The sequence below is a fragment of the Rousettus aegyptiacus genome, unplaced genomic scaffold, assembly GCF_014176215.1.
Source record: "Rousettus aegyptiacus isolate mRouAeg1 unplaced genomic scaffold, mRouAeg1.p scaffold_m13_p_7, whole genome shotgun sequence".
In the NCBI taxonomy this organism is placed as follows: Eukaryota; Metazoa; Chordata; class Mammalia; order Chiroptera; family Pteropodidae; genus Rousettus; species Rousettus aegyptiacus.
This window is the reverse complement of record NW_023416310.1, coordinates 68467761-68485328: the sequence shown is the minus strand read 5'-3', so window position 1 is coordinate 68485328 and position 17568 is coordinate 68467761. Positions and strand designations below refer to the sequence as shown.

The 17568-nt window shown below is 48.2% G+C and overlaps 1 protein-coding gene across 30 annotated transcripts in view; it reads right to left on the bottom strand.

The window, feature by feature from the left end:
• Positions 1-520: 520 nt before the first annotated feature.
• Positions 521-17568, bottom strand: part of INPP4A (inositol polyphosphate-4-phosphatase type I A) — a 105092-nt gene continuing 88044 nt past the window's right edge. For 9 of the 30 annotated variants that reach the window (XM_016143007.2, XM_016143014.2, XM_016143006.2 and 6 more), the window contains 7 exons: positions 17093-17216; positions 16124-16250; positions 15819-15959; positions 14947-15044; positions 13381-13493; positions 11059-11213; positions 7276-7775 (listed from right to left, as the gene is read on the bottom strand). In XM_016143007.2, the coding sequence (XP_015998493.2) occupies positions 7517-7775; positions 11059-11213; positions 13381-13493; positions 14947-15044; positions 15819-15959; positions 16124-16250; positions 17093-17216 (1017 nt within the window). In that variant the 3' untranslated portion in view covers positions 7276-7516. Of the gene's footprint in view, positions 3204-5673; positions 7085-7274; positions 7776-11058; positions 11214-13380; positions 13494-14946; positions 15045-15818; positions 15960-16123; positions 16251-17092; positions 17217-17568 lie in introns of those variants that run through there. The other 21 variants (XM_016143005.2, XM_016143015.2, XM_016143019.2 and 18 more) reach the window with 9 other exon arrangements.

Here is a 17568-nt window from a genome sequence, read left to right as displayed (position 1 = left end):
TATTCCAAGGGAAATCACTGGGTACACGTGCCTAGAAAAAGGTGCAAGATGCAGTCCTGGCTATAACACAATCAAACTTAATAGAATGACATTTTAGCAAGTTTTACAACAGGTGGCCAGGCAATCCACAGAGAAGATGTGATCCAGGTTTACGGCCATGGGACAGTAAACAGTGGCTAACATGAACATTTAATGCCAGGGCACCTCACAACTGCCTTGGGAAATGTTCGTTGTGCCTACACTGTCTGCATGAGGAAACGAAGCCTCAAGAGGGCACCAGAGTCATCAGCCAGGGACGGGGCCTGGATCTGCCTGAAGCAGACATCCATGCTCTCAATCCCATACCCGCTGCCACTCTGCTTTTAAATTAATTGAAAGCAGGTCCTATAACAGAAGTTTCTCATGGTCCCAGGTTTACAAACTCCCAAGCACTCAACACACTGCCCACCAATGACCATCCAGTCAGATGCCAGCCACAGAACCAGTCCTGAGGCAATAGAATGAATCAGGCAAAGCCGAGTTTAATGTTCTGGTCATTTATTATTTGTCATTGTAGAGACTAGCACATTTACAGCATACATAGCTTTGAATGAGCTAAGAATATATAAAACAATAACTACATGTTTATACATATATTAATACTGCCCCAAACAAATAAATAAAAGTACCTTAGTGCACTAGGCTTGGCAGATACAACTGAGTGGGGATGAAACTGTATCATACAACATTTGTACATTTTCAAGGAAACCAACAGCAGCAGCTGGGCTGCAGGTGCTTTGACAGAACCCACAATGTGCCCTGGTTTCCAGTCTGCCTTGACATTTCTTATGCACGGGGGGCCTTATAAGGAACCCTGGACGGAACCTCCACTTTGTGGTGACTTATAAAACTCCCTTCCTGTACAACCAAAAACTCAAAGCTCCCACATGTGCTGTGGAGCCACCACGAACGACCATTCATCTCGCTCAGCAGGTGTGGTGATGTGTGATACCGTGAGACTTGTCACACAGGAGCCCAACAATACTCAGAACACTGAAACCTGAATGTTTTCTATATGATTAGCCAAGTCTTAGAGTTGTATGGTGATAAAGCCAAAATTGGGAACATAATTCACATAAAGTTGCCACATGCAAAATTGCTGATGGTTGAGTCAACATTTGCTAAATTCCCTTTCGATAAATGCCGCCGGCATTTAATGCTCTTTAGACAAAAAAATTTTGAAAACAATATAGGTGACATTTAAAAAGACAAGGGGATATTTTAAAAGGTAATGATGTTAAAATGAGAAAAGATGGAAATATAAAAGATAGTAGAAAAATTACAAATTAAATGAGAAACGGTAGAGAGGTGAAAGGCTAAATCAGCCCATACTGGAAACTGTCTTTTAACAGGGATTGGCAAAAAGAGAATCCAACACCAGCTGCTGCCACCTTCTCAGGGGGTTTGCTGGACATGACTTCTCTGCTACCACCCTCCACAGTGACCACAGTGAACGGAGCTGTGACAGAGAGAGAGCTGCAACTGAGCCTCACAGATGCACCCTTCACACGAGTTCACAATTGACCAGTGGGGACTACCCCATGAGGCCTCATGAGACAGCAGGCTCTGTCTGTACACTGACTTACAAGTAGGAAGGGCCTGGAAGGTCAGCCAGTTCCACCCTCACCTGCTGCTCACCCCTCTGTGTCTCAGCCATGGAGTGGTCTTGCCTGTGCCTCGGCAACCCAGACCCAAATTTGGTATATTTACAAGTAACACTTCTAAAGGAGCCAAAGAATAACACCCAGAATTTTAGACATGAGAATTTCCTAAGGGTTCACCAGTCAGGATCAGCATCATGAATAGATGCCACATAGATTTTTTTTTACAGCCTTTTAAATAACATGTAAACATCATCATCATCATCATAAACAGAATTGATAAAACGTATCAACCAAGAAAAAAAAAAACAAACTCTGCTATGTGCAGATAAGACTCATCACCTTATAATAGATGGCCAGACAGTTTTCTATGAAATCCCTAAGTTTAATGGCCCACTAATCCCTTTTGAAATCTCATTTTAGTCACCTTACAGAGAAAAATGAGAAGTGAATCTTAACAATTATTGCAAACTTAAAAACACTTTCATCAGACATTCAAACATGATTGCATTGTCTTTCAGAACAGGACAAGCTAGGAAGCCCACAAAAGGACATCTGTTCTGAGGAGGTTTAGGGTTCCACCACCTCCACGGGCAAAACTCAACAGCAAGGTCCTGGAGGACCCTAACTTGATGTCCAGAGAGGGGGAGGTGTGCCCTGGGGCAGGTGTGTCCTGGGGCAGGTAGGACTAGACCTGGAGCTTAAGAGAACAGGAGGCAGCTGGCTTCATGTCCTCAAGTAGACACCTTGCTCTGTAACTCTAAGGGACCGAAATGGCCCCTATTGGGTGGGTGGCTTTGCAGGTGTTATCTTCTAATAACGTCTTACCTCAGGCTGATTTTTTAACCCTTCTTTCAACTTCTGGCATCACCTGTGCTGTCATAGATAAGATAATTCATTAGGACCATCTGCTTTTACTGCATGAGACAGAGCTGGCTTCTTTCCCCAAAACTTGAGTTAATGTTTAACATTTATTGGTCTGTTCAGGATGCAATTGTTTATTTACTATTGTACACTAAGATTTTTAAAAAGTAGATTGTAATTCAATGCTCAATCCTGAGTTACTCAATAGAAAAATAGGATAGGTGAGCAACTGCCTAAGTGGGCATTTAAAAAAGACTTCTAGCATTTCAGAGCAACCTAGTTTGATTCATACAGATGACTCCCGATGCCATCTGTACAGTTCTGTGTGCAGGCTGTTTCAATGAGCCACAGTTACCATCCACATTTTGAGCCAAATGTCACCTTCTACTGGTCCCAACAGGGCAGGGACAGGGGTAGGGGAGGACATGCTCCATAGAATCTTCAGTGAAATATTTTTAAAAACACAAAAATAAAAACCAATCCTTCAGGTCTTCTTGAAGAATTCATATACGACACTGAGGGTACCCACATTTGTTATGTGACAGCTAATTAGAGGAACCGCGTGTTCAAGTTTCAACCTTGCCGTAAGTCCCTTCGGGAGGCCTGTAATGCTTGGGGAAAGCCTTCAGCTGCAGGGAATTAAATGCATATTTGCGACTTCCAACATTCTTCATTGTATTTTCTCTTCGACAACCCTCACTGGGGAAAAAACAAGCACAAGAAATGACAGCAGTAAAAAAGGAAAAAAAGAAAAGACTTAAACTAAGATGAAATGAACTGATTATTGTCATAGCATTAAAAAAAAAAAAAAAAAAAAAAAAAAAGCCTGATTGATTTAAATGGGCGCCGGACCAGTTACAGCAACACACACGCAGGATGCTGGGTTTCTGCACAAGGCAGTTAAGAAGCACAGAGATGGACGCATGCTGTATGGGACTGCGAGTTTTGCATTTCCAAAAGCAGCACTGTATCTAAGTGGAGGTGATATATATATTTTAAGTTAATGGTTTCATTTCATGTCTAGTCATTTGAGGGTCTGGCATAACTAGAGGTTCAAAGATTCTGTTACACGATGAATTAAAAGATAAAAGAAATAGTGTGCTCTTACCCAAGCCCTTTAAAGAGCTGCATTTTTCTATGTCAGCAACAGCTGTCAATCACCTCAAACTCAACATGCTGGTGCTCCTTGCAGAATTCAGCATGTAGCAAAGCCATTTGGCTGAGAAGGCTGCTCTAACATTCCGTCTCCTAGGTGGATGCAAAGCAATCCAGTGGGCCTGGGCGATGGCTGCACCGTGGCTCTGCTTGGCCATCAGGGCTGGAGTGTCGTGAAGGAGCAACCCCACCAAGGTCTCCTGGTGGCAGCCAGACACTTTCTCTGGGTGGGCTGCCCTCACTGTGGTCACCTCTCAGAAGAGTGCCACTGAGCCCACCAGTGCCCTTCCCTAGAGAACCTGTGACAAGCGACATCCCCGCTGCATTTGAGGGAGGGCTGTCATGGCAAGCCAGTAGGCAAAGCAAGCACTGAGCTGAGGGACAAGGGATCAGGCAGGTCTCAGGTCTCCAGATGAGAGCACCAGGGGAGTTCTCTGGGACATGTTCCCATACAGACAGTAAACTAGCAGGCAAAAGCGATTCTGAATACAAATGACTTCCTATAGCATAGTCTAACTTTATATTATTGTATTATTCTAAGACTAGCAATTAAATCAACTAGTTATCAAATTTAGTACAAAATATCCCTTCTGAGATGGAAAATATGCAATTACCAAGAAACAGTGATTTGAAAAAATTTCTAATCATATGAATACCATTATGTCATGCATTTTAAAAAATATATCAGTGGCAAGTGCTCGAGCTTTTTAAAGTAAAAATGACAGTCTCATTTTGAATAACATGTAAAATATTTTTGGTAAGACAGTGGTTTAATTCAAAAGATAAGCTCAGGTATTTCAGAAAAGTATCCACCTTATTGTTATTAAGTAATTTTAGTAACTCAAATATGCTTCCTTGTCACCAGAGCCTCAAGCCCTCAGCAAGTTATGTGCTACCTGGGCTGAATGCCTAGGCCACATGAGCAGAGAACCCCGAGAGTGGGTAACAATCATGTCTGTCTCATACCCAATAATCAGATAAAAATGTAAATCCACTGAAAGCATAAGCTCTAGGTTCTATGCACAGTTTGTCCCATCTAATCTTTGGGAACTATCACATTATCAGACTATTTGAATACAGCATCTCCATTTATACAAAAATATATAGTAGACACTTATCAAAAACCCCCTATGACAGTAAATGCCAAATTGCTTTAAGAAGCAGAGAATAATCTTTGAATTTTGACATTATCTTTTATTTACATGTTAAAGAAGCTAATTACTGGTTTAACTGGCTGAATACACGATAAAAGGAATTATTCCTTTTTGAAGACATTCATCTTTTAAATGAATGGGGAAAGGAGGGCACACTGTCTGCAGTCAGAAGGGCCCCTTATCTGTGCATGGCCTCTGCCCGGCCTGGTGGTGCACTCAAGCACACGTGAGGTGTCAGGAGTGCTTTACCCACAGTAGTGCCTGGGAAGTTGGGCGTGACTGTGGCCCCCATCTTCAAACAAAGAAAACGAAAGGTCTTAGAGAGTCCGTGTGTGCACCTCAGTTTGAAGGCGGGTAAGTGGTGAATACACTTGTCAAAGTATCAGAGACTCGATAGGACCTAATCTAATACTCAGTGTCACATGCTACAACTTACCACTAGCAGTCAATGGCACTCAGAGAGACTCCCTACTGAAAGATGTCAGGCGCTGTGCCACACAACGGTTACCTCGATTATTCTAGAAAAGATGGAGTGATCAAACTGCACTTAAGACTAGATTCACTCACACATGTGACACCTGTCCTAGGGCTTCTGCAGTGCTCTGGGGTGTGTGACAGGGACAACTTTCTATTTAGGATTTAAAGCCTGAGTCTGTCTTTGGTCACTTACTGCTAAATGCTTCTCTGTTTCCCAGGACCTGGACTCAGATCTGACACCAAACCAGACAAATCCCCCAGCAAATTCTGAAAGTCATGAAGAGGGAACGGAGACGTCAGTCTCTGCTGGGCTGGGTTTGTGCACATGTGTGGGTGTAAAGTTTCTGGAAAAGCCAGCTTCTCTAAACTCACTGCTATTTTTCTAGACTGGTAAAAAAAAAAAAATCCACTTTCATAATGTACAGATATGGGGAACCAGCTGGAGGTCACAAACAGATCACAAGATAATCTGAACTGGAAGAAAGAGAAGCCGCTGAACATTTCAGATACAGGGTCTGCGGAATTTCTCTCTAATTTGTTTTGTTACCTTTACAAGTGTACAACTACCCTTCTGCCAGTGTGAATGTGAAGGTTATAAATAATCCCATTTTATGGACAGTGCCTTGTTAAAATGAAGAGTGATAACACCAGAAACCAAAGCAACTCTCTCTCACATTCAATCTAGCACAACTGCCCTGAAGGTAGGCCTTATTTTTTGGTTATTTTTCTTTGACCTTTTTTTCATTATTAACGACATTTTATTTGTAAGAGAGAAAAGATGTCTAGACTTTAATGTGAATTTAAAGATGCAATTTTTAAAATGAAAAATGCTATTTAAGTAAAATAAATGTATATAACGTTAACAGCTTCTTGTTAACTATATGCATTAATTCCTATAATCAGTTTAATCATCCTTAAATATATAAAAGAGTCAATCTAAAGTCACATGCAATATGCTATTTTTATGTGCCTGACTTGGTATAATGTGCTTTTGTATCCACAGCTTTGTCATCTCAGATTGGAAATAATAAACATAAGCAGGGAAATGTTACGATTCTGCAAACTGTTTGCTACTGTCATTTAAGGGACTACGCTTTGAAATGAAAGCAGGAAATACATGTCCTATTGAATAGGCTTATATACGTGAGCCAGTTATAAAGCATCTATCATTTTCATTTCTCTTCAAAAGGAAAGGAAAGGTTAGCAGTACATTTAAAGAATAGTATCAAATATACAAATTCTTTTCAGACAGAATTCCTTTCTCTGGGAAACAGGGCACATGAAATATACAGGTAATAAGCAGCTTTACATCAGAAGGTAAGAGATTTGGTACAAGTGATTCCAGGGCAGCTGAACAACACAGTACAGGGTACTGTAAGAACATGTCACAAGCACTGAAAATTATGGGAATTTAGACGAATAAGTCTTCATGGTGAAATAACTGGGCAGGTATTTAGAGTTCAAAACCACAAAGTGTCACACTGTAAGGCATGAAATATTTCTTGGCAGGCCACACTTTGACACATTCCTTCTGTCCAGTTAGGTACGCGGTGGCTGGACATACTCTGGCACTTTTGTTTTTCTCGTGACTTAATAATTTTTCATAGCGATATTCATTTGCAACGCAATTTGGTGACCAGGTATGCTATGCTCAGAAAGAGCCACACAATCAGTAAATTGGGGCTCAGTGCTAATAAAGGGATGGAACATAGGAGGCTGGGATCTAGCCTTAAGTCTCGGATGGGTACCAGGCCGCTCAAGTTCTTCTGGGTGACTACCTCCCGTGTTCCAATGCTGTGAAAAGGAAAACGTTTGGGAGAAAGGGGGGGGGGAGGAAGTAAAGAAAAGAGAGAAACGTGCAATGGATTTTGTCAAAGGTATAGAAAAAAAGAAGAAAATCAAGAGACAAAATCAATAAAATAAATAAATGAAATGAAGCCATACAGAAAGAAAAGATGAAATGCAGAAAAGAGTGTGAAAGGAAAACCAAAACAAAACCAGCACAATTACAAGAAAAAAAGGAGAGAAAGAGAAGTGAAAAATAAGGAAAAAATACTGTATCTACTGAACAAACACACATGTAAGCTGACTAAATGGTTTTCCATGTTCGTGCTCTTGGCCGGCCAAGCGTACCGCCATGCCGCCCCACCATGCTGTCACATGCTGCAAAGACGTGGGTCTCAAACAGCAAGCTGAACATGAAGAACCACTGAGGGTTTGACCTTCTCACAGGTGCCTGAACAGGGGCGGTGCAGCCGGCTCACCAAAGCTACCTCTTGATAGCGGTTCAGATAAGAACCATCTGCTTCCAGTGTCAACCAAAGGCAGAGTCCTCACCAGTCTCGCCCTGGCTTTCAGGTAGAGCGATGGCAGGGCGTCAGCTACTGGTGGCTCCAACTTTTCATTCTGTACCCAAGAATGGCATCCAACGAAGCTCGCACTGGTAAATTTGGAGTTCCCCCGCTTTTGGTTCAGAAGAAATGTCCTGAGGTGAGATGCAGCCAGAACTTAGGGCTCTGGAAGCACATTCTCTGGGCATGGCACCCTGAGTGGCAACAGTGACATGGAATCAGAGGTACTGGGACATGGCGGGTGCCTATGAGGACCCCTGAGAAAGGGGCAGGCAGGAAGTCCTCCTGGGCTTTCCCCAAGGAAGCTGGGCATCCTGGACTGACCCTGCTGGGAAGTGCCACTGTGACAGGGGTCATTTTCCATGCTGCAAGCACTGTCACATCCCCAGCCAGAGCAGTCTGGTTGGTCACTGTGGCCACTTAGGAAAGCACACTCTGTGAGTATTTCGACCCCTAGACTGAGGACAGAGATGACCAGGAATCAGCTCAGATAGCTGGCCAGAGCTAAGTGTACACATCTTTCCCAACTCCATGTTCCATGGTGTCACACTGGTAGCTTGAAATAGGTCCCAGTGGGAGTATTTATGCTACAGAAATTGCCAATGATGCAGATCAGGACTTTTTTTTCTTAGAGAGAGGGTTGGCTGTTCAACATCTGCTGCTAGCACTGCCACTGCCACTGCCACTACCCACCCAGGCCTCCAGGGGAAGGACAGCCTGAACATCACTGTGCCCCAATCCCAGCCACCTCTGCCCACCCACACCCTGGCCTGCATGCTCCATTCTTTCATCAGTCAGATGCAAGCAAGAAAGCAGGGGAGCCGAACACCCCTCCACTCAAGGGCACAGCCACTACCTACTGCTGCCTCCATAGGGCTCTCGGCTGACAGATCCTGGCTACCCCTGCAGCCAGGAGTGCCAGTCAGTGACCTGACCACCTCGAGCTTGTAGGCTGTGAACACATGCCCCCAACATGGGTGATCCAGAATACATGGAAATAAGATGTGACAGCGTCACCTCAGAGCACACACATGTGGTAGAAGCCTGAGATGCTGCAAGGTCAGGTGGACAAGGCAGCAGCCAGCTCTACGCCCTGGGCTGGCGCCATGATTCTGGGGGTGGGCGGGGGTGGGCGGTGCCCAGCTTTGCTCTGTTAGTAACTTCATGAGGGATTGTTAAGGTGGCACACGCATGTTCACTGTGGAGATTTTAGAAAATTCAGGAAAACACAAATAAAAAACTTTAAAAAGACAAACATCACTGAAGGTGGATGGGGGTTTCAGGGAGGCAGGGGAGGCTGAGGAGATGGTGCCTATTCCCACAGGGGCCGTCATTCCCTATTCAGGACCTTGGAGTCCTCACCCCTAATGGAAGGGAACAACGCTGGTTGTACAGACTCAGAAGTGTTGAGAATGATGACAGGAATGGTGACACCCAGAGGGTGGATAACAGGCCCTCAGTGGGCAACACGGGGAGGGGCTGTAACTGGTATGGGAGCAGTGCGTCAATCTGAATGAAAAGCATTACGAAGGGTATGTATGCTTTCTGACCTAAGGAATCAATGGGCGGATGTGGCTAGTATACCTGAGGACACTGGCTGTACCCTTTAAAGTGCTCAAAAGTCACACAGAGGTCGAACAGTCAATGATCACAAACTAGATAAATTGTGCTGTGTTAAAAATGACAATCTATATTTATTAACCTGAAAAAATGCTTATAAATCAGTTAAATAAAAAAAAGGCTAAAACAACAAGCAAAATTGCACATGTGTGTGTGTTCTGTATTATTCACGGACTGGCTAGCCAATGTGTGGGTTAACCACACTCATACCTGTGTCTGTACGTGTGCGCATGTGAAACGTCCAGTGAGTGGGCACCAACTCCTGGCAACTATGAATGAGTGAAACAGAATCCTGTCCTCAATATCCTATCCTCACAACCCTGCTCAGCTCCTGCAGACTCAGCCTGTGGCTTCTCGTATGGGGTCAGTCCACCTCACAGTGGGTTTTTCCCTACCACCTTCAGTTTCCCTGTATTAATATCTTTTCCAGAGAACCCTGCCTTATCACGATGTGCCCGAAGCAGGAGAGCTACAGTTTTGTCATTTTGCCTCCAGTGACATCTCAGGCTTCATTTGCTTTCCTGAGTGAACCTGATCCTAATATTTGTTCCAACAACCACAGGCATCCCCTCTCCACTTCTCTTGTTTCTTTGCTGGCTGAGGTCTGCATGTCACCAGAGCAGTTCCTCCTGCCACCTCTCAGGTGGCTGGAAGCCCAGGCCCTGCCACCCTGATGACACCAGGGACACTGAGCCTGATAGACACAAATCCCTTGAGGACAGGCCATTGGTTAAGGCTGCCCTGGTCAGGGTCTCCGAGCCTCCACTGCTTCCCCACAGCCAAGGTAGGGAGTGTGGTGAACCTTCTGGAAGTGCATGAAGAGGTGGCCCTGAGGTAACAGAGAGGTTTAGATGAATTTGGAAAGACGAAATGGACAAGAAGATTCCATTTTTACAAAATGCTGTTATCAAGAGGCAGGCGCTCGGCGTGGCTTTTGTGCATCATTGTGAGAAGGTCAAACGGCAGAAATATAGAAAGGATAAGAGAATTGAATGCTGCAGAGTCTGGTGAGAGGACAAATGACACAAAACATTCAGTAGGGGTGACTGCTGGAAACGAGACTATGACAGCATTGGTGACTACAGTGAAGGAGACGGAAAACCAGGTTCTTATCCTTTCTTTTGGGGTAGGAGGCAAGGTGCGCCCCGGCAGTGCTTGAAACAAGGCCTGGCCAATAGCAGATGGGTGCTAGTCCTGGGTTTCGCTCTGCAAACACGCCCGCTGCCTCAGAATCAGAACACCATTAGGGTGAGGTCGCCACAGCCCATGGGCAGGCAGCTGCCATCACCACAGAACACTCGTCTGACACTTGGCTTATAAAAGCAAACTGTGTCAACTGCTAGGGGAGAAGCGGAGCAGACCGTGCAACCTGCAGACGTACTTGTCACTCAGGTTTGAAAGGATGTGCATGAGATGTATGCAGCGGATGCCTGCTGAAACAGCTAGGGCCCTAACTCACATCCGCAGCAAGGCAGGTGGCTGGGGGAAGGCCATGTGCCAAACGGCTTTCACGGGGCTCCCTTGTGTCAGTCATCTCCTGACACCTCAGCTGGCCCCATCTACCTGTTCCCATGTAGTCCTGCTCTAGAGACTGCCAGCTCCTTGCTTCCCCCTTGACTTAAAAAGAAACAGTGTCCCAAATTTGATAGCACCTATGGTTTGACTTTGTAGAGACTAGTGAATTTTCCAAAGTCAAACCAGAGCATGACACTGGACTTGAGGGGACTTGTGCCAGGAAGCCTCGGGAGGCAGCAGCGGGACCGGTGGGTCAGCAGCGGGCGGCGGGCACAGACTCACCTGCGCATGCACTCCAGGGCCTGGGTGAAGACCTGTGGGGCCATGCCATGCTCGTGCTGCAGAATCAGGCACTGCTCCAGCGTCACCGACATGGCAGTACGGTCCTTGGCGCTTTTGCAGCTGGTGAATCGGACCCCATTAAGGCGGCGGCAGATCTGCCAACAGGAGAGGCTGCACTTAGAGGGGAGACTGTACAGAACGGAGACGCCCTCACCCTGGACAGAGCTGCGGGGGCCCAGCTGGGATGTGGTGACAGTTCACCCCAGGCCCACCAGCCCTTTGTTCTGCACCTGCTCTGCACTCTCACATCTGCTAGATTCGGTGCTGGCAGTCATTGCGTGGGCTGCCCCTACCTTGGCCATCCTCTGTGCCTACAGGATGCACCCCCTCAGCCCAGGCCCCACCTGAGGCACCTCCATCTGTTTGCTGACCTCACCAGCTACCCCCTTTCAAACTGTGCCCATACCATCTTGTCATGTTCAGCCCTCTGGTGCTGGCCCCTCAGAAGGTGGTGGGGGGCAGCAAAGACCAACTGAAGGTCAGAGCAGCTCATGGCTCCAGCCAGGTCCCTGGGCCTTTCTGGAAGGCACAGCACACCTACTGGTCTCTACTCCCCTCCTCATCGCACTCAGAGCCCCGGCACCAGATCAAGTGTCAGCGTGCCTCCCCTCACGTGCAAGGGGCTGCCTCCAGTCTAGGAACAGGCTGCCTCAGGGTATCCTGTCTCCCCACAGGAAGGATGTTTTGGGTCATTTCCTCTGTACCACTAGGTAAAACCCTAGGTATGTTGTCCCCAAATCCAAAAAGCCCTAAAACAAAAGTCTTATTATTTATTTTTTGACAACCTCATTTGGCAGCACACCTACATCCGAACTGGTATAAACTTAAGACCTTTATTTATCCCATTTTGTATAAATTGTCATATCTCTCAGTGAAACAATATAAGTTTAATTCTAGAGGGTTACCTCGAACTCCCCCAGGGACGCTGAACTATACCTGCATCAGGTCACACATGCACACGCACCATCCATCTACCATGTCATCATGTCATACACATGTGTACCAACTGTGTATGTTACACACATGCACCAACTGTATACCATGTCACCTCTAAAATGTGGAAACCTGTGAATTCCAAACCATCTGGCTATATGAGCTTTAGATAAGGGCCTGTGGGCCTGCACCAGATACTGCACTAAGGAGTGTGATATGCTAGCTGTTTAGCCAAGGACCCCCCTGCTTACACATAGAAACAAAAATGAGATCCAGAAAGGGAGGTGGCTCTGGTCAGAATGGGGAAGGAGGCCAGCACCCAAGTGGCCTGGCATGATCACTCTCACATCCATCTGTCCCCCGTCAGGTCCCAGATGGATAATGAGAACTGACATTGCCCCGAGTCTCTGAGACACTCCACCTCTGAAGCTTCTATGCCTTGAGGCCTCTGCTGGGAATAAGAATACCAGCTGGATGGGCTGCTTTTTGGACCTGCTGATGGGGGATGGTTGATCATTATAGGTGATGATTTTCCTATCGTGTTGCAAGAGAAAAACCGAACCATGGTTCTCAAACAAGGTATGCATGGGTCTCTGCATCCACTCTTGTCTGTGAAGCTGTGGGGGAACAGCCCCTAAGTACTCCTCGGGCTCTATAACCAGGGCAGTAGTCCAGGTGTCAGTAGGCAGTGGAGAGCCAACTCCTTCCCCCAGGGCAGAGTGTGTATGTTCAACCTCTTCCTGTGCGCTGGGATGCCATCCAGGGCCGCTTGTGCCCCTGAGTCTGTATATGCCAGTCCCAATACGAAACAGGTCCCTATGCTGCCATAGAGAAGAGTTAAAGCCACCCTCTCCCAGAGTGAGTGAACACTAGCTGGGAAACTGTTGACATGCTCAGAGCAGGGCCTTGAGACCCCACAGGCAAATCTGTGAGAAAGCATATAAGGCTAGGTACTTGGGGAAAAGAGGGGACCAAACTGCAACATATGATAAACGTCATCTAAAGGGACTGTAGAGGTGACCATGGGGTCCCTCTGGACCTATTAGTTTTCACTGGCATTGGGTGCAGAGGCTTCTTTAGGTGACAGCTATCAGCAGCATGGTTATTAAATGGCCCAGAAGACAGATTCTGTGCCAAGCTTATCAGAATTCAGGCAGCCCGTAAGCAAAGGCACCGTGTAGGGTCTGCCCAAGTCTAGGGACACACTCAGCAACTCTTGTGTCCACCTGGAGCTACATGCCCTCTCCACTCCTGGCTGAGATGTGCACCTGTTCTTGTTGTTATTGTTACTGGCAGCAGGAAAGTAGCCTTCCCCGCACTGACACGCACCTCAGCGGCTTGCCAGAGGATGTCCACATTCTTGTTCTTCCTGGCGTGGACGTTCTGGCCCAGGAACCGCAGCAGCTCAGGCAGGCATGTCTGGCTTCGGGACCGGGGTAGGCCTGGAACAGAGGGGTCAAAAGCTGGTGCTATGCCTAGGGACGCAGCCCAGGGGGCCACTGGCACACCAACAGCAAAACGAAGTGTCTGGCCAAAGCTGGAAGTGTGATTTAAGCAATAAAGGAGGGTTGTTTAGGGCCTGGACTGGCTGCCAGTGTGGTGAGCACCTAATTACATTCACTGCCATTCCAGTCCCACCTGCAAAGGGCACTCGCTTTGTCGCCTTTCAGCTCTTCCAACAGGCTGGAGGGCAGACACTGACCATTAAAGGAAGGAGACCCATCTGGCTTCGCGACTTCCGTCAGGATGCAGGGCGCACAGGGCAGGGGGTATTGACCACTGGGTGGGCTTGGCCAACCCCAGGGGGATGTGGGAAGCACTGCTTCCTGCAGGTAAACTTGGAGTGATCCAGGCAGGTGTCTTCCCACCTAACAGCTCCCTCGGCCACCATGGCATCTCCAGACCCTGTCAGGGCCCTTCAAACCAAGACCGGTCGGATGGCCTCATCCAAGAAACCTGGGGTGTGCAGGCACTGGGATCACCAGGGAATAAGAGGAGTCTCAGGTCACATCTAGGGAACAGCCATAGTTCCTGAATCCCACATCAAAACTAAATACATGGGGTTCTGAATTAAGCTGCACAGACAATGTCCACCACGCAGCCTAACCCTGGTAGATACAGGATCCAATGTTAATTATTTCACACTCCTGATATATGCCCAGCACCATGCCAGTCAGAAAGCAAGGCGAAAATAGACAGAAAGAAGGGTCAGCCTGTGATGGAGGCTGTGGATACCTAGAGGAGGTGAGTCAAGATGCAGCCTCCTGGAGAAGCACCACCTCACCTCCCAGGTCACCCACAGCTTCTGCCTGGCCTCCCAAATGTCCCGTACAGTGAACACCTTCCCAGTGATGGGCCAAGCACACACGGCAATTCATGGGCGGGAGCCACATTCCCACATATAGACCAGCAATTCTCCAAGGGCCGAGGGCTATACGGTACTGGTCCTCCAGCCTCCTGGGTCAGGGTCCATGGCTGCTGGCCTGGCCCTGGAGAGCTCAAGCTAGGCTTCTTTTTGTTCCTGTCCCACCATCCTTGGCCTCACCACCAAATTGTGTTAATATCACGTCCTGGGAAAGTGGCCACCCCCCAAAATGTTGAGCACAGGACTCCCTGTCCCTGACCGCAATGCCCGTCTGCTGTGACTGGAGCCCCGCATGGCATGGGTGGCAGAGAACCAGGCAGAAAGGGGAACTGCAAGGGCCACAGCCTGAGGGTAGCTCTCTGGGTGAGGACTGGACAGGCTGAGTCTGGGATGATAGGCCGCCGAGGACAGGCAGCAGGGACAGAGGGGTGTCCGGAAGGCCACAGGCAGCTGAGTGGCAGGGAGGGCTCGGATACCCAAAATGACACAAGACAACAGGTGGAACCTGTCACAGGTGAAGAAATACTTACAATCCTCAGGCAAAACTTCCTTAAACTGCTCGAAGTAGGAATTTAACCGCACCAAACTCTCCATGTTGATAACTTCTTGTAAAGACGTATCGCCAAACCTTTGGGGGTCAGAGGGGACACAGTTAGTCACATCGCTTTCTTTGAGTATAACTGTGACTCGCCCAAGCTGACACCACCACCCCTCTCTAATAATCTCTGTGCACACCCAATTCTGAGCCACCCTCCTCCTCCCAAGCCCAAGGTTGTGTCTACTGTGCTAGAGATAAGTTTAAACACATCTGGTTAGCAGGAACTTTCCAGTTTGTGGCAGGTGTGCATGCCTGAGAGTGGCAGAGAAAGCTCAGTCCAGACCAGCCCTGGGCAGCACAGCACAGAAACCACTCACAACACTCAGCTGGGGGCCCCGTGTCCTCCGGTCTCAGAGGGACTCAAGACAGGGGACGGCACTGGGGCCATGGCAAGGGGTGAGGACACAGTCCTGCACTTGGCCTGTGTGACCACACCAGATGAGCTGTTCCTCCCAAACTGGTGAAGGAACTAGCTCTTCTCACCACACAGGTTCACCGCGAGCCTCGCAGGTGGCGAGGTACCTGCGAGATGTGATGAGGAGGAACAGAGGACAGCCGCCACGAGGAAGGTGCAGGTGGCCTCATGAACATGCAGGCCCCTCCCTGCAGGTGACTTCCTGCACAGCAGCATGTCCACAGCCCCATGTCATCACTCAGAGGGTGAGATTCCAGTCCACCTGAGGCTTGTCCTCTCAGTACCTTAGGGCACTGGCAGCCGGAGCTCATTTCTGAGCTATGGGGACAGGCACCTTGGTAGGCTTCCAGGCCACACCAGCCACCCTGGCCCCAGGGGCGGGCACACACCTCTCAGCCAGCGTCTGCTGCTCGTTGATGCCCACGTTGAAGAGCACAGGCTGCACACGCAGCAACATGCCACTCTGGATCTCACGGGGCAGCGCATCGAACAGGGTGCCAGGCAGGGGTATCCGCACGTTAAACCCATCCCTGGAAATGAGGGGGGTTAGGCCTGTGGCTGGAGGAGGGGGACATAAGGCTTCAAGGGGGAGACATTGATGTAGGTGGCTGTGACCAGCACTTTAATTGCACAAAATAGGATGAAACAAAATTAAGAGAGCATGAATGAAGACAGAATTTAAAAACTACTCCACCGGTTTCCTGTGATGACAGGCAGCATGTCGGCCGATGCACTGGAAGTGGCCTGAGTGACTTTGAAAGTCACGTTCCTCAAGTCCATGATTCCAAGGCTCATGTCCTCTAGCATAGCCAGCTCCTCGCCTGGATGAGAGAGGGAAGGAGGGCTATTGGGGGAGGGGACCACCACTCTCTTAGTGGCCTCAGCATGGTCATAGTGTGGGATGCAGATGGGAGGGGACACAGTCGGGTGTGGCTGTGATGAGAGGGGACGAGAGTGTGGGCAGGGGCTTCTCCAAGCCTCTCTACCCAGATGACTTGCTTCTCCACGTTAAAAACACACTTGGCAGGAAAATGTGCCATCCTGTCCCGCATGGGGCTCAGAAGGAAGAGCTGGCCCTTCGGAAGAGGACAGAAAAGGCATAAAACAGCTTTTTGTGGCTGGACCCTTCCACTGCACATGTCTAATGTTTACTGATGTCTTACAATCCAAAGACTAACAAATACTTTTAAAAATGACCCATTTTTACCTGCTAAGAGAAAAACAAAAAATGAAGATGGGGAGAACAGAGCCTTTTTAGAGGACAATTTGAAAATACCTATGAAATTTTAAAATATCCCTACCCTTAGATGCAGCAACTTCCCTTCCATCAACAGTGGCTGTAGAAACAGGCCCACGTGGACTTCTGCACAGAGAAGCACGGCAGCACCGTGCTCGTGGAGCAACTGAGAAGTGGCCCCATGGCCCTCAGGAAAGTGCCACTTGAGTCAGGCCCCTTCACCCTCAGCTGGGAAGGGCTTCAAGCTCCTACCAGGAACAAGACCAATGGGTGCCGGGGGACACAGGAGTCTAGTCTGGTTCCTTGGTACGCATTTTGGGGATGCTGGAGACTGTTATGAATCAGCGCACATTCCTTGTGTGGTCAGGGAAATACCAAGGAAGAAAGCGTGGCTCGCAGACGCCCACTGTGGGAGCCGGGTCTCACCGTAGGTGCTCAGCAGGCTCTCAAACTGGGCGAGCAGCCCGATGGTGTGGAGCTGCCGCAGGAAGCCGTCGTCGTGCAGGCAGTTCCTCAACTTGATGACGAAGCCACAGATGAGCGCAGTCAGCTGCGGGGGACAGACACCTGCTCATGATAGCAAACCCCCAGCCCGAGCACCTTGTACCCTCTGCTCTAGTTGGGCTTCAACCTTCTGGAAGCCCAGAGTCAATTCCCCATAGTGAAAGGGTCTACATGCTCAGGGACCCATACCAGCTCTGGCTGGAACCTGTGGTGACCATAACGAGGGATAGGACTGAGAGGATCTTCCACAGAATGAGACAGGCCTGGTGGAGGTTGGGGGGACACATGAAGAGCCAGCCCAGCCCTCCTTCACCTTCACTGTTCACTTCACCCATTCGATGACTAGCAACAATGAAACTTGTGGCACTCGTGTAAGCTCTCCTCTCTGCCACTGACGG